Source organism: Lethenteron reissneri, chromosome 30 (assembly GCF_015708825.2).
Source record: "Lethenteron reissneri isolate LAM-NWPU_2019-01 chromosome 30, ASM1570882v1, whole genome shotgun sequence".
Taxonomy (NCBI): Eukaryota; Metazoa; Chordata; class Hyperoartia; order Petromyzontiformes; family Petromyzontidae; genus Lethenteron; species Lethenteron reissneri.
Genome location: NC_083808.1, coordinates 10834517 through 10850108, shown reverse-complemented (window position 1 = coordinate 10850108; position 15592 = coordinate 10834517). Strand labels below are relative to the sequence as shown.

The 15592-nt window shown below is 48.4% G+C and overlaps 1 protein-coding gene across 6 annotated transcripts in view; it reads right to left on the bottom strand.

Moving 5' to 3' along the window:
* LOC133349521 (contactin-2-like) overlaps window positions 1-15592 on the bottom strand; it is a 125779-nt gene that overhangs the window by 22420 nt on the left and 87767 nt on the right. For all 6 annotated transcript variants that reach the window (XM_061563049.1, XM_061563053.1, XM_061563054.1 and 3 more), the window contains 7 exons: window positions 14445-14547; window positions 10560-10741; window positions 7671-7807; window positions 4874-5006; window positions 2781-2931; window positions 1525-1652; window positions 240-415 (listed from right to left, as the gene is read on the bottom strand). In XM_061563049.1, the coding sequence (XP_061419033.1) occupies window positions 240-415; window positions 1525-1652; window positions 2781-2931; window positions 4874-5006; window positions 7671-7807; window positions 10560-10741; window positions 14445-14547 (1010 nt within the window). The remainder of the gene's footprint in view (window positions 1-239; window positions 416-1524; window positions 1653-2780; window positions 2932-4873; window positions 5007-7670; window positions 7808-10559; window positions 10742-14444; window positions 14548-15592) is intronic.

Sequence of the window (15592 nt, the reverse complement as noted above, 5' to 3'; positions counted from 1 at the left end):
GTTCAGAACCCCTTGCCACTGATATTATCCGTGGCAAGGAATCAGACTCGAAATACTGGTCTCACAGTTCAGTGCACGAACCGCGACTGTTCCAGAGCACCCCAAAGACCCAGACACAAACATCACAAGCAAAGCTGCCTCTTCAAGGACCTCGGGTCGCCGGGTTCGTAGCGCAGCGCCGCTAACCGCCGTCCCCACCCGCTCCCCGCCACACATGCACCCAGACCACAGGTCCGCACCGCTGAGATGCGGCGGAAGGGCGACTCGGGCGACACGGTGTCGAGGGGGTATCCGTTGTGGAGCCACAGGAAGGCGACGTCGAGTGTGCGGTCGTGCGACACGCGGCACAGCAGCGTGGCGTTCTCCCCCACGGTGACGCGCGTGTCCTTCGGGGCCAGCTTGATCGTGGTCGCGTCTGCGTGTGCGGTGAGAGGGGGGGGGGGGTGGAGGATTGTCGGGGGTAGGCATGGTTACACCGCAGTGTTCGCTCGTACACAGAATAGATATGTCCCCGAAACTACACCACGCACGAGCTAATAATAAAATAGCAGCAAGCAAGTCAACAGGCAGGCTGTCTTTGATGTACTGTATGTAAGACGTGTTAGACTATTTTATCTGGAATGGCCGATTGAGCGAAGCAGTTTTGTTGCAAGGAAGACCACACATTCATACTTGCGCCTATCTAACCCATAAACCGTTGATTATGAATGATATTGGTCGCGAAAGTCTGCTACTTGTTAAAACTGACAGTCCAAGACCATCGGCAGCGGTGGCAGTTCCCGGACGCCACAGGGTGGGGAGGCACAACCAAACGAGCAACGACAACAAACTAATTACACAAAACCCATGCCGGAATATACCGCAAACAGGACACAATAAATAGTGCTTACAAATAAATAAATAAAAAGATCGCCAACAAATCCTGTCATAGACATATGAAAATAGACCGTATTTACAGCCTCAGGCATAACAGAGCTTAGTTGTAGCATTCATAACAATTGTGGCAAACGCAATCCTGCCACAAACATGCTAAATAAGGTCAATTGGAATATTAAGATTGTTACACAAATGGCACTTATGGAAAAAAAGGCACTTATGAGCAAATCATCCTGAATGCGCCGGATATCAGAAGCCATGCAGGATTTTGAACCAGGGCAGTGCTTGCATGGTTGCCTGCCACACAACGCCAGGTCGCAGTGGGCTGCTGTGGGGCCATGCTACATTGTGGGCAGCAGGGCGCGGTGCGGCAAAATCCATTGTTGCACTGTGGTTCACGTCAATGCCCGACGTCGTCACCGGCCAGCGGAGGTAGAGTACGATCCAATAACCCCCACGAGCCCCTCCCCCCCCATCCAGCAGTGGATTGACCAATCAAAAAGCTGCATTGAGAATAGAACCACCGTGCATGAAAACGGACACTCCTCATACACGCACGGTCCACAGGTAGGACCACGCAATGGCTGTGTGGCATCGGCCTGGGTAAGGGTGAGGGGAAGCATAGAGCTGGGATGCGTGGGGGGGCACCTTTGACGAGCAGGGTGAACGTAGCATTGGCCTTGCCCAGTTTGTTTTCAGCGAAGCACGTGTAGTTGCCCTGGTCCGTTCTGCGCAGATCGGGGATCACCAGACTCCCGTCTTCCAGCACGGACATCCTGACGGACACGGCGACACGGTCCCTATCTGTCATCGGCCTTCGTCTCCAGCAAAGGGCCAGCATGATGAATATCACTGCTGGAGGGTAGACTCTCAACATGCCCGTTGCTGTCACTGTTAAAGTCATTAAGACGCTACTTTAACGGGGGTTTCATCGGCGTGCTTCACTCAGTTGTGCATTCGCTCATTTAAATCGCCTACACTCAGTAACTCACTCAGACAAGCGCTCCCGGCAAGACTCATTCGCTCAGTTTAACACGTAGGCTTTCACGACCAATATTATTCATAATAAAGTTTTTTGGGTTACATCGCCTAAGTATAAATGTGTTGTAGCCCTCCACCACCCGACACAGCCAGTAAGGTTTTTGACATAAACAAAACGCCAGAATATTCTGGCAAATCGCCCGATGATGCTGGATGTAATTACCAGCAAAACTTCGTACTCAAATTGTAAACGTTGTGGATGTACTCTCCAACACATTGGTGGGCTGAAGTAGTAACCAATTGGTGCGTTGTTTATGTGACAAACCTTACTGGCTGCGTCGGGTGGTGGAGGGTTACGACACATTTATACTTAGGAGATCTAACCCAAAAACCTCATTAGTTCATTTACACACCCATTCATAGTCTCACTCAGTGACATACGAATTAATTAAATTGCTCACACTCTACAATTCAATCACTCGCTCATTCAATTATTAACACACACACACATCCACTCACTACACTCTCAATTATTTATACACTCATTAATCAATTAAATTACTACCTCACTCAATTACTCATACCCATCCACGCACTCACAAATCCAACCATCACAAAAATGCAAAACAACTGACAAACACTGAAAGTGCGTTCTAAAGCGAGTGCATGTTTCAGAATCACAATATTTTCAGAATCACGACATTTATTTATACTGGAGGAATCCAGATGAGCTATGAAGCTCTTTTCACAGATGTCCAGTAGTTTCACAGATCATGTCCAGTGTTTAGTCGCGTGATAGCTGTGACAACAGTCCACCCCATGTGGGGGTGTCGTCAAGAGGTGGCCTTCTTTCCCGAGAGGCTGCGAGCTCAGAGAAAGTCCGGCCGCGAGCCTCGATCGAGCGAGGGCATGCGCAGACTCACCGGCTGTGCACGTGCAACAGCTCCGTCCCACGGCTCCAGGTGATGTTCGGCTTGGGGGCAGCCTGGGGCAGGCACGGGACAATGGCCTTGCCCCCCAAGGCGCTCTGAACCACGCGGGATAGTGGATTGGGGTCGAACTCTGGTTTCGAGGCTGTAACCAAACGGAGCGTCGAGCGATTAAACATCTCTGCCAATAAAAAAAACATTGTGCAGGCCCGGCTTGCCAACGCGCCGCCGGGCAAGTGCCAGTGAGGGTTATGAGACCGTACTTCGCCACGCCCCGTCAGTGCTGGTTGGCGAAGGTGGGGGAACTACAAAGCTCTGCTGCCCACAATACATACACAGCACTTGTGTGACTGCAGGGATTCATCTTCGTGGTTCTTTCGGTAAAGTCACGTAGAAGGGAAGTAATAAAATAATAAAAATAAAACATAATAAAATAATTCTCACGACGTTTCGGCCACAACGCAAGCAGCCGTCCTCAGGTGAAAACCAGGTCTGTCGAGGCGACAGCATTCAGACACGACTGCTTGCGTTGTGGCCAAAACGTCGTGAGAATTATTTTATTATGTTTTATTTTTATTATTTTATTACTTCCCTTCTACGTGACTTTACCGAAAGAACGAAGAAGATTAAGCACTTGTGTGGTTTTTTTTTGTACACAGTGGTCGCCCAATCGAGCACTCGCCAGGCTCAAAGCCTACTTAGCTTCTGACATCTGACCTGACAGAATCAGGCACTTCTGGGCGATTTTGTCATAAGCTGCAAATGCTTTAATCACTCATTTATGTACATTCGTTTGTTCGTTCCTCAGTCCGCTTGACCTGGTGAGGGTCGCGGCAGCAGCGTGTTGAGTAGGGCGGTCCAAAACTCCCTTTTCCGGGCGACAGACTTTAGCTCTACTATACACTACACTACTATACACTACACGACTGTACACTACACGACTGTACACTACTATATACAGACTCTAGCTCTTCCTGGGGAATTCCCAGGCATTCCCAGGCCAGCCGAGTGACATCGTCCCAACCAGCAGAGTGTCTTGGACCGGCCCCGGGGTCTTCGCCCAGTGAGACATGCCCGGTGGAGTTCATCAGGGGCCATCCTTACCAGGTGCCCGAACCACCTCACCTGTCTATAAAGATTGTCTGTTATAATATAAAAAGTCAGTCTCTTCATTCCAAGCAATGGGTGGTGCTCGTCTCCTTTGATGATCATAAGCCAGTGGTGGCAATTCCACATTCCTATGACAATGTCTAGCGTTTGTATTGAATGACAACTAATGACTTCCCAAAAAAGGATACACATTGCCGTGACCCAGCAGGGAAGATGATAAGGAGTTGATTTCGGATTTGAACAAATTACCTTGTGATTATAAGTTGGGCTCTTTAATCACAGTGCCCCATGGCCAGATTTGACATTTTATTTACGCTAAACCCACACAGAAAAGTGAAGAAATGCAAAAAAGCTGGTCAACAGCGAGGTCAACAACCTACTTGCTTTACTGCCTTAATTATATACAAAAACGATCTACTGGCCAACTCATTGCCCACAAGGTGAGTCTGTCTTGCGTGCTTTTTTGTTATCCTTCCCCCGCACTTCCGATCAGCATGATTGGCTGCATACGGTGCGAAAGAAGCTCAACTTACTTGGGTCCTGCTTCACATTTACAGCATTCAATCTACACCAACTTTTAAGAGAAACTTAAGAGGCCCCACATATTTTTACAAGGCTCCACCTCTTCTGCCTAGATTTTGAGTGGCATTGAGCTTGGCTCCACACCTCAAGCGTCATGGCTATATACATCTGAACTAATGTGCGCGTTAGTGTTAACACACCACAAATGGAATCAGCGGACAGCTTATTGTACAATAATTACCTGTTTTTAGATAATTTCATCTTTCCCCGGTGCAACGTGTTAAAGCCTCCACAATGGGCCGATCTGAATTTGAGGTTGCAGGACTATGGGCCTGCGCTGTGCCGAGTGACGGTCACGTCACAATGAACGCCGGGGCCACGATGCGGTCTCAACGCTGCATCCTGACCGAGACTGGGGGGCGGGAGAGGTGGGGGGCAGGGGGGGGGGGACTCACCCAGCACCCTGAGCTCCGCGTTGGAGTAGATGATGCCGTGTTTATTCTCGGCGACACACTGGTACATCCCCGAGTCGCCGACGCTCAGGTTCACGATGTTCAGCTCCCCTTCGGCCACCAACACCTTGCCCGCCTGAGGAATAAACGGAGGAGAGAAAAGCACCCGGTTTTATCTTTACGCAGAGAGCGCTAAAGCCATCGCGCTCATAGTGGTGCAAAAGCCCAGGGTAAATATTGATGATGGTAGCGAAGCGATTTCAGGTTTGGCAATCATTGTCTCCAGCTGGGTGCGTTGCAGTTTGACAGCTCCATTAGTAATTAATCTAAAGGTCATGAACCCAGCTCTCAATAGGGGGTTGATTATGAGTCGATTGTTTTTTGTGTAGTTGACGTAACATACGTACCATGATGAGAAAAGTCAACAAAGTTCATTGTACCAAATATAGACATTAGAACACCATTTCAGTGCCCAGTACTCCGAGAACTCGGCTAATGTATTCATTTATTTTGCATTTGCAGTGACATAATATATATTTTGAGGCACAGGAGCCCTCCCCCCTCGCCTCTCCCCTACTTACGTGTATGTAGCTAAGGTGCGGGGGAAGGACAAAAACAACTAAACACAAAGGATGTCTCTATGATAGAGATGTTTAGTTTTTAGTTAACAGAGGGGGGAAGAGGTGGAGGGGGATGCCTCCCCCTCACCCACGTGACCTCCCCGAGGGGGGGGTGGCAATCCTCCTCCGTGCTAAAAAGCACCCTGCTCACCGCCACGAGAGCTTGTTGTCAGCTCAGCGAAGTTGGCGGCTTATATAGCTAGCAAATTTTCGCGATCCTGCTCTAAAAATGGACGCGCATTAGCCGAGTTCCTTGAGTGCTGGACACTCAAGGAGTGGTGTTCTAATGCACGCGTTGGAAGCGTGTCAGTGACCACCGTATAAATAAACTATACCCACTGGCTCAGGAACACAAGTGGATTTGAGTGCAAAGTTATTTCAACTTTTATCCAGTGTAAGAAATGTTAAAATTCCAGTGAATCCCTTTTTTTCTCTCTCTACTATACGTCATTTAATTCGTGCATGGATTAAACAGCACTGGATGCGATTAAACAAACGAGTTCATTCATAATGATGTAGTGGGTTCAACTGAGCCGCAGACGTTGGAGGCAAAACATTTATTTAACTCCAACACACGGGGTAACTTTCCCCTTAACAAAATGACAACCTATGGTGGTGACCACCAGGCTAACTACACTAGTTACTACACTAGTTACCACCAGGCTAACTACACTAGTTACAACGTAACTGCTACTACGGACCGGGACCAACAGCTTCGGCCCGGGTCCACGTGTTGGAGACTCGTTGAACAGACAACGTAGACGAAGGTTTCTTCCAGGATGAACAACAACCATGGTCCCTCTCGGGACCCGGCTTTTATTCTCTGCGGCGTGGCCGGCTCCGCCCTTGGCCACGACCACCTTCCAGAATCCTCGGGAAGGATCTGGATACCAACCACGTGACCACCCCTAGCCGCCACTTGGAGCCCCTTTGTAGACTTCACTGGTCACGTGTCCTCCCGCGTCAACCAGACTGCCATGGCCTCGAGTAACCTCATCCTTTGGCCGGCATCCACACACCCTGTCCTGTAGGGTTGGCACTGCACGCAAAGCGTGATGCAATCAGTGCTATCAATCAGTGCTCACGGGCCCCTCTAGGGCCGGTACGACACCCACACCATCGTGGTGTCCGCGATGTCGCTACACCGCACGCCGTGCCTCTCTAGGGCCGGCACTGCACCCAGCACGTTGACATCCTACGATGTCACTACAATAATAATGCAAATTTAATCTAGAATGAAAATTAAGTAATTTATATATCTAGAAAAGCCTTAAGTGAGAGTCAGGATGGTTCTGCATTGTGATGTTTGGCCAATTCAATCCAGAAAAGTTTTTCTTTGTTTTGGGAGGTAACCAGGATATCAGGAGGCAATCCACGCATAAAAGATGACAATGATCAGAGTCTAAACAGGTGGGTTCACAAACCCACCTGTTGAACCCAACACCGCTGCATTGACGTATGATTACCTTGCAGTGCATCAGGTTGGGGGATTACAGCGGTTGTGCCATTGAGCCCACTCAAATGTGTGAGCAATTGCCAAGGATGTCGCCATGCTGTAGGTCAGTGGTTCTAAACCTTTACTGCAGCCTGTATACCTTTGGTTGTCAATCGTAAACAAATGTATAATGTTAATAAATACATAGGTTTTATGAAACAAAGTAGTTGTACTTACATGCTCGTGCTTAATTTGTGTTTTCGATTATTTACCTTCTAAAAAAATCTGGCATGTCTCGCACCCCCAGAAAGGGAATCTCACAGCCCCAGGGGGTGTGTACTCCCCCGGTTCAAAACCACTACTGTAGGGGTTTCCTTCTTAGTGAACATCATATAATTGGTTTTCCACCAAAGTTATTTTCTATTGTGCCCACCTTCAAAAATATTGAGAAAGTGTATATGGAAGAGTAGTGAATGCATGTGTTGGTGGGTGGGTTTCCAGGTGTGTGGATTGATGGATGGGCAAGTGAGTGGGTAGATGAGTGGGTAGGTGAACAGGTGAGAGAGTTAGTTGGTAGGTGGGTATAAGTAATTGTTTTAGAACTGCTTTTTGTATTTAGTTTGTTGTCCTTTCCCCGCACCTCTGATTAGCACGGTTGGCTACGTACGGTACAAAAGAAGTTCAACACACGTACGTACGTACGCAGGTGATTGGAGCGAGCGAGTGACTAAGTAAGTGTTCATACCAGAGGGGCGATTGGCTCCCCATTCTTGAGCCACTGATAGGTGGGTGCAGGCCTCCCCTTGGCTTTGCATGTCCAGTTCAGGTCCTGGTCCACATCTGCCATTATGTTGTCCAGTCCAAACACAAACTCTGGCCGAGCTGTAGGAAGAGGAGACACAAACAAGGCACCAGTGTCTCTGTTAAAGTAATCAGTAGAATCACATTGTTGCTAGTACTGGTAGGAACTACCTGGTTCCACCAGCCCACAGGGGATTATTGTGTCCATCCGTCCATCGTGCATCCAAAAATGGGAGGGGTGTGGGTGGGGCTGGGTGGAGAGGGGAGGGTGGGGAGGGGCTGGGTGGATAAGGGAGGGTGGGGAGGGGCTGGGTGGAGAGGGGAGGGTGGGGCTGGGTGGGGGTGGGAGGGGTGGGGCTGGGTGGGGAGGGGCTGGTCACCCCGTGGTGCCCTTATAAAACTCAACGTTTAACCTACTTACGCCGGCTTGTGCCCGCCCTCACAGTCGGCCATATTTGCGGAAAACACCACACCGCCGTTGACCCTGGCCATTGACCGAGCAACCCAACGTTCCTACCAACTCCCTCCGCAGGAATGTGTTTATTTGCTTCATGAAGGCTAGATCGCATTGTAACAGTGCTCGGCTCACAATGAGAAAGCTTAAATGTCAAATCTGAGAAAGGTTTAACCTCAGGCCATCGTCTCTCTGGGGTTGATAGAATTAAGTGTGACAGTGGATATTTCACGAAAGAACTCGCTACTTGCTCGGGACTGCAAAAGAGAAATAAGCACAAAACAATGCTCACTTTTTGTACGAAGACACTGACATTAAATATCATTACATGTGATGTCGAACACATGTGCCTGCCTGGGTGTTTCTACGAGCAACATTCCAAAAATTGCAAACTAATAATAATTATTGGTGCTGCTGCGTTGACAGTGGTGCAAAAGCACAAACAACAAAACAAACCTCGAATTTGTCAACAACATTGCCTGAAAAGGAAAGCTATACAACACGTGATGTTTCGGACAAATGGCCTTTTGTCGTCACCAAAAATGAAAAGCTCATGATGGCTAAAGCTATTTATGCCACCACCTAATGTCCACAACTTCCTTCTGCAAAAAATCCCTTCACCGTTATGCGGTCAACATCAACCCCGCAAGCACCGCTCTCAACGTATCAACATCACCATCACCCCCCCACCCCCATCTGGCATTTGCTCTTCCACTTGGTTGGTGACCTCTGGGTGCCACTCCAATGCTCACTCTCTGTAAGATTCCCTCCTGCAAACGTCCCAACTCCTATCCCCAACCTTCCTTCCCCCCCTCCATTATGCACCTTTCCTGGCACATTCTCACGTGCACTCACAGCATTTTAATACCTAGCACCGATGGCAAATCACTGCCGCAGCATTCGCCCAGTGTGGAGGTTCACTCTCTAATGTAAAATGTGTCTTAAGAAGCACTTGCTGAGGCCAACTACTCTTTTATATTTTCCCAGGTAAGGCTCACTGAGCTGTATAGTTATTTATTTTCAGAAGCGACCTGGCCACAAATGATAGCTCAACGAAGTGGCTGATCATATGGAAATTTATAGCAGCCAAATATTCTAAACACGCGTTTCTAAATGTGAAGAGAAAAACCAGAGGACCCGGGGAAAAATCCACGCGACTGCGGGGAGAGAGACATGCAAACTCCAAATATAAAGACGTCAGGGTCGGGATCGAACCCACGTCCTCCTGAATACCAGGCAAGGGAGTTAAAATCTCGCCACTCGTGGGACATGGCAGGCGTGTCACATCGAATCGATTAATTGATTTCGACCAATTCTTATGCTCACCATATTTATTCATGTGTGAGAATAGATTATTTACTAAAGGAGACAAAACAAACATAGAAACAATGCAAATAAAGTGATAAAAACGTGATTTTTTTTGTTATTTTCGAATCAAATTGCTGCCTGAAATAATTCACCCCCATGACTTGCCATGGGGGTGAATCACTGACCGCCTTCTGCAAAGGTTGTCTTGGTTATGCCGTGTAGCTGTCTCTTGCGTTTTCTGGTTGTACCGTGCGCTGTCCTGCGTGTCTGTCATTTTGCTCCAGGCGCTGGGAGCTTCCCGACTGAGATTTAAACTAAACACAATCATATTCAGTTCCTGAAGGAGCTATCAGAATGCAAAGAGAAACGGCAGACCTCGTGCCGGTAAACATGCAGTACAACGTTCACATCGGCGAGTCATTAAACGCTTAGTATATCGGCCCGTGGGGCAGCATGTGTCAATAACACGGCAGAAGAATCGCCGCTCTGGTGATGGTATCACCGCGCCGGCAATGACAATGGCGATCACATCACACTGCTAATGACGATATTGGCGCGCTAACGATTACATCACTGCGCTACCATTGAGGACTCCGCCGCCACAAACTACAACAATGCCACGGCGGCGATTACATGACTGCATCGACAATATCATTACCACACAGGAAAAAAAGGGAATGACTGTGATGACATCACCATGCCGGTGATGATGACATCACCATTCTGGCAATCGCATCATATCACCAGTATGTATGTATATTGAACTTCTTTTGCACCGTATGCAGCCAACCGTGCTAACCGGAGTTGCGGGGGAAGGACAACAAACTAAACACAAAAAGCAGTTCTAAAGAAATTAGTTTTCAATCTAGATTTACAAGTGCATAGTGGCGTCCTAATATCGGAAGTAAGAACATTCCAGACGGCTGCAGTGATGATGACATGACTACGCCGGCAATGGCATTGCCGCGCTGGCAATGACATCATGCCAATATTGACGATGTCGTCGACATCACCACGCCGGCAAAGACATCGCCATGCCGGTGACAACGACATCGCCGTCGCTAACCCCACCTTGTACGGTGATGCGCCCCTCGGAGAGAACGCTGCCCAGAGCGTTGGTGGCGTTGCACACGTAGACTCCCTCGTCCTCGCGGGTCACGTCCGCCACCTCCAGCACGGCGGCACTCACTGAGAGGCGCGTGCGATCCGGCAGCCGCCCGTCCTTGCGCTGCCACGAGATGCTGGGCACGGGGCTGTGAGAACGAGAGGGGAGAGGAGGAAGCGAGAGAGAGAAGGGTTAGGGAGTTAAGGGTGGCAGGTAATGGTGGAAGGTGGAGGGGGTGGTCAGGTAAAGAGCAAAGGGATAAAAGAATGAAGGAAAAAAAAGAGAAAGTGGGTGAATGGAGAGATGCATAGAGGCAGGGATGGAAAATAAATAGGGATGAGTAGGAGGAAATGAGAGAAATCCACAGGGATGTGGTGATAGAGATGTTGATGAAGGTAGCGTAAATGTAGTGGAGGCACATATTTTATTAAACCAAGCACCCTTTGCACGATACACACTCTTCTGTCGCTCGTTTATACACAACTCTACGTGGTTTGCTATTCTATACACAACTAGCCGTCTAACGCCGACGGCGCTGAACCGAGATACCGTCTAGCAGCGCAATGTCGAGTGAGGATGACAGCGACGATGGCGACGAGACGACAGCGCCGATGGCGACGATCTTAAACAATACGACGGGAATCCCACTCCATAAGACAGCCCCGAGCTCTCGCTCGGTGCCCCCTTTTATGCTCCCAGCGTGGCCTCGCTCCGTCCCGGCCACACCTCCTCTCTAGAACCTACCTGCAGATTCCCGGGCTTCCCCCACGTGCCCTTTCTGTAACCTGTCCCCCAGATGTCCCCTCTGCTGTATCACGTGGCCTGCTGCTGTCAGGCTTGTTGTAAGCCGCAGATCCCCTTCCCCGCCAGCAGCCAGCGCTATGCTGCTACATTGCTAATGCTATATAACTACATAAGTAAGCGGTGGTGATATTGATGATGTGTTGTTTGCATAACAATTCCTGACTAAAAAATAAAGATATTTCTATGCATAATCATGATGGTGGTAACAATATTGACAATCATCCTTACTTGTTTTGATGATATTTATTAATGAGATGATGATGACAGTAATGATCCAATGACTGATGATGGCTGTATTGACTGATCAACAATGATGGTTTAAATAACACTTAATTCGTGATTAGGATCATGACAATAATAATTATATTAATTGGTCACGATGATGATCATGGTGACAATGATGATGCTAATCTACCAACTGAACAACAATATCTGCTGCCCACACACACTCATCGGTGTACAATGTAACAATGTTGAGAATAGTTATTCTGCCCGTGTCCCCATCATAGAATCTGTAAATGACAAGAAGAACCATCATAACAGGAAAGTAGCATGGGCCCATAAAACCCTAGGTAAAGAAATAAAACATACATAAAAGTGTCCAAAAAGTACTCTGCTTTGGGGCATGATGCAAAACCACCAGCAGCTCTAGAAACATTTCATTTGAGCGAATGTGTTGACTGACAGCAGCACTGAGACCGAGCAACCCAATGCTGCCAAGCGGCGCACCCCCTCATCAAGTTGACGTGATGTGACAAGGCAGAGGGTTAAAAAAAAAACACAGGAGCTCAGGCAGAGGAGCTACGATCTCATTCAGGAATGTTGCGATAACCACACTTGTTCCAGTGTGACCTTTATACTGCATATCTCCAATGAACACAACAGACACAAGTTGATTAAGACTCAGTGTTGACCTTAGGTGGCCTTACGGCTGTAATGAGACGACTATAATTGAGAGGGGAACTACGCAGAACACCGTCTGTTCTTGAACTCTCCTTGCAATTAACATTCGCAGTCTGCAGTGCTCGACTGGCCAAAAGCTGCCACGTATATTTCCATTAACGTGGCATTTACTGCGCGTCCCATTATGTTAATGTACAAAGTGATCACAGGCTGGGGCATAAGCAAAGAATGTCAAACATCGAAATGGTGACTTAGTCTCCGTATGTGCTTTGGTGGTTAGAACTGAATCGTAACGAACATATCCATGGCACTAGACGTGAAGAGATTATTTTGAACGTCTTCCCCACCGTACGTAGGCAACCGTGCGAGATCTCAGCGTGTATTAGTTTCTAACAGATAGACAAATATTCCCAATTAAGCTAATTGACTGCCCGAGCAAGTGCTATTGGCGAGCGCCTATGGAGGCCAGCAGTGTGCACTATGTTTGGATGGCACCACATTAACCTGGCCCACCTTTACGTCTTTAAATGCCTAATTATCAACCGCAAAGGGCCAACATACTAAATTTATGGGCCAAGTTGGACCTAGGGGAGGCCTGAAGCCTGGTTAAAGATTTCCAGTTGCCATTTGTGTCGTACGTGGGTAGGAATGGAATACAGGTTCAGTAATTTGAATTGGAGCGTGGTGCGCCATTACGCCACCATTCCCCAGCCTCGCATGCTGGCAGATGGCAAAGTGCAGATTAAAAAAGGCAGGGAGAGCATTCTTGCGAGTTGTGCTATGTTTAACCTCCGCAGGGCTTTTGCCATGCCTTTGGATTTATTGAACTTACCGCCTAATTTAAAAGAGTCGGCTTACACGTGCTACATGTGTCGTGCTTTAATTGATGGGGGGGGGGGGTCTCGGGAACCCAGGCCACGTGTCTCTAATTGAACGCAGATGACATCGTACACCTCACATTCTCTATTAATTTCCTTCAATTAGTTTCCTCGCGTTATTTCCTCTAATCAGTGGCGACTGCAGCTCAGCCGGCGCCAATATTTCATTAAGCACTGATTGAAACGGCCTCTATCCCCCGCATGCCGAGGCTAATGATCCCAAAAGTAGAATCCCAACGGCGTGATGCGATCTTTATCGTAACAATACGGACGTAGACCGAGATCGGGCCGGATAACGGAGTGGTTAGAGAACTTTGTTTCCGCGTTCATATTCCGGTCGACTCGGCCAATCATACTTCAGAGCTCGAATAAACGAGCATGGCTTTGGAAGGTCATCATCCTATGGGAGACACTGGCCCTCACCATGCGAATGAGAACATTCAGGGCTGCCATTGGAGATGAACACCTACCCCCACTGCTTCTTTTAGCAGAGACTTCAACATCATCTATAACTTTACATGGCTCCCTCGGCACCTCCGATTAGCACGGTTGGCAACGTACGGTGCGACAGAAGTTCAACATCCATACGTAAACGAAGGCCAGAAACGCCAATGGAATTAGACAGCACAATTGAACAAAGGACTGCACCTTTGGCAGCAGCACGCATGAACTTGGTCTCGCAAAACGTTTCCCAAGACAACCAAAAACATCTGTGAGCGTTTTTTTCTTCTTCCCAGGGCAATGTTATTGATGAATGTGTTGAGTTCTTTAATACAATTTGGGTACACATGGAACAACTCCTGTATAATGTGACATCGTTGCATGCTTAAGATATACTTAGTATTATTGGACATGGTTTGAAAAAAGATGAGTTTTTAAACTCCTCTGAAATTGCAATACACCCCCCCCCCCAGGGAAAATGACACCATCAGGGATTCCATAGCTGCGGTGGCATTACAGAAAAGGCCATGCCAGAAAATCTGTCATCCTTTAAGGAGACGTAAGACTGGAGCGACGCTCAGGACAGCAACAACAAAAACAACAACAAATGCCGCTCGCCACCAAGTGGTGGCGACGTCACCATGGCACGAGTGCCCCGCTGGGTGCACCATTCTAGGTGGGAGAGCGATACCACGGGCTGGGAAGGCCAATATGGACGTGAAATCGTACACCCTTCCCCCTCCGCCGCACCTCTGATTAGCACGGTCAGCTACGTACGGTGCGAAAGAAGTTCAACGCACATGCGTGCATACAAGAGAGACTTACTTCCCAAGAGCGAAGCACTCGAGGCGTAGGTTGTCTCCCTTGAGCACCACCGTCTCCGCCGGTGGCTTCACCTCGATGCGTGGCAGCAAGCTCGTCATGGGGGCTGCAGAGCGAGAGGAGGGAACGATGTCAGATGGACCCGTGCTCGTTTGCGACGAGCTCGCGTGTCGAGTCGCTGGGAACGGTCGAAGCACATCGCGCCTGTTGTTTTTGCCTCAATAGTTGGTGACAAAGACACGAGCACATTTTCACAATTAATAATTTGCAAAAAAATCGATTGAGAATGACAATTTCCCAGCAGATGAGTGGGTGCTGTGTGTAGCTCACTGCTCGTTTTTTAGGCATTTGGGCATGTGCTGAGTAACCATGATAAAACGACTCAAATTTGTGTAAACTACCTCCTGTCATTAAGAAAAAACATGACACAATTGTTGTAACATACTTTGAAATATCGATCTTTTTGGGAGAACTTACAACGTGTTTTTAAAATCTACAGTTCTTTCCCAATACACTGCTGGATGAAAGGCTTCCCACGCAGCGTCGGTCGTGGACATCGTTTGATCATACTTCACCGTGCTTGTCAACGAGGGTTTATTGAGGCAGTTGCCCAGGATCGGTTCAAATTTCACTCGTCACCGATTGTAGCCACAGCTGGCCGGTAATTAGATTCAGGTCGCCGGGTTCAAAGCGCAGCAAGCTACCTAATGCGACTCCACTGCCCCATCAACACGCCGATGCTTTTAAAATGTGAGCATGTGTGAAGTTAGGGGGGTCAAGCTGGCATGGGGGGTGGGTGGGGGTCAAGAAGGTTATAAATTTCGAGGTGAAATGCAAATAGAATTGCCGACACCCCCCCACCCACCACACTCTATCAAAAAGCTAATGGAGGCAGCTGCTCGCACGTCTATCGATGTCTCCATGCCCCATGTGGTGTATTGCCACCTTAATGTGTTGTGCTACGAGTGCTGGATTACAGGCGCCAATTCCACCGTGCTCACTCCACGGCAACCCAAGTGAGGACTTGCGGGGTTAATCCACGTATTGAGCATTAGCATATCATCTCGAAAGATTTCACCACGCATTACTGGAGACATCATCGGGAGATGAAGCGGTGCATTTCATCTGGTCTCCAAATCCCTTATTGTATG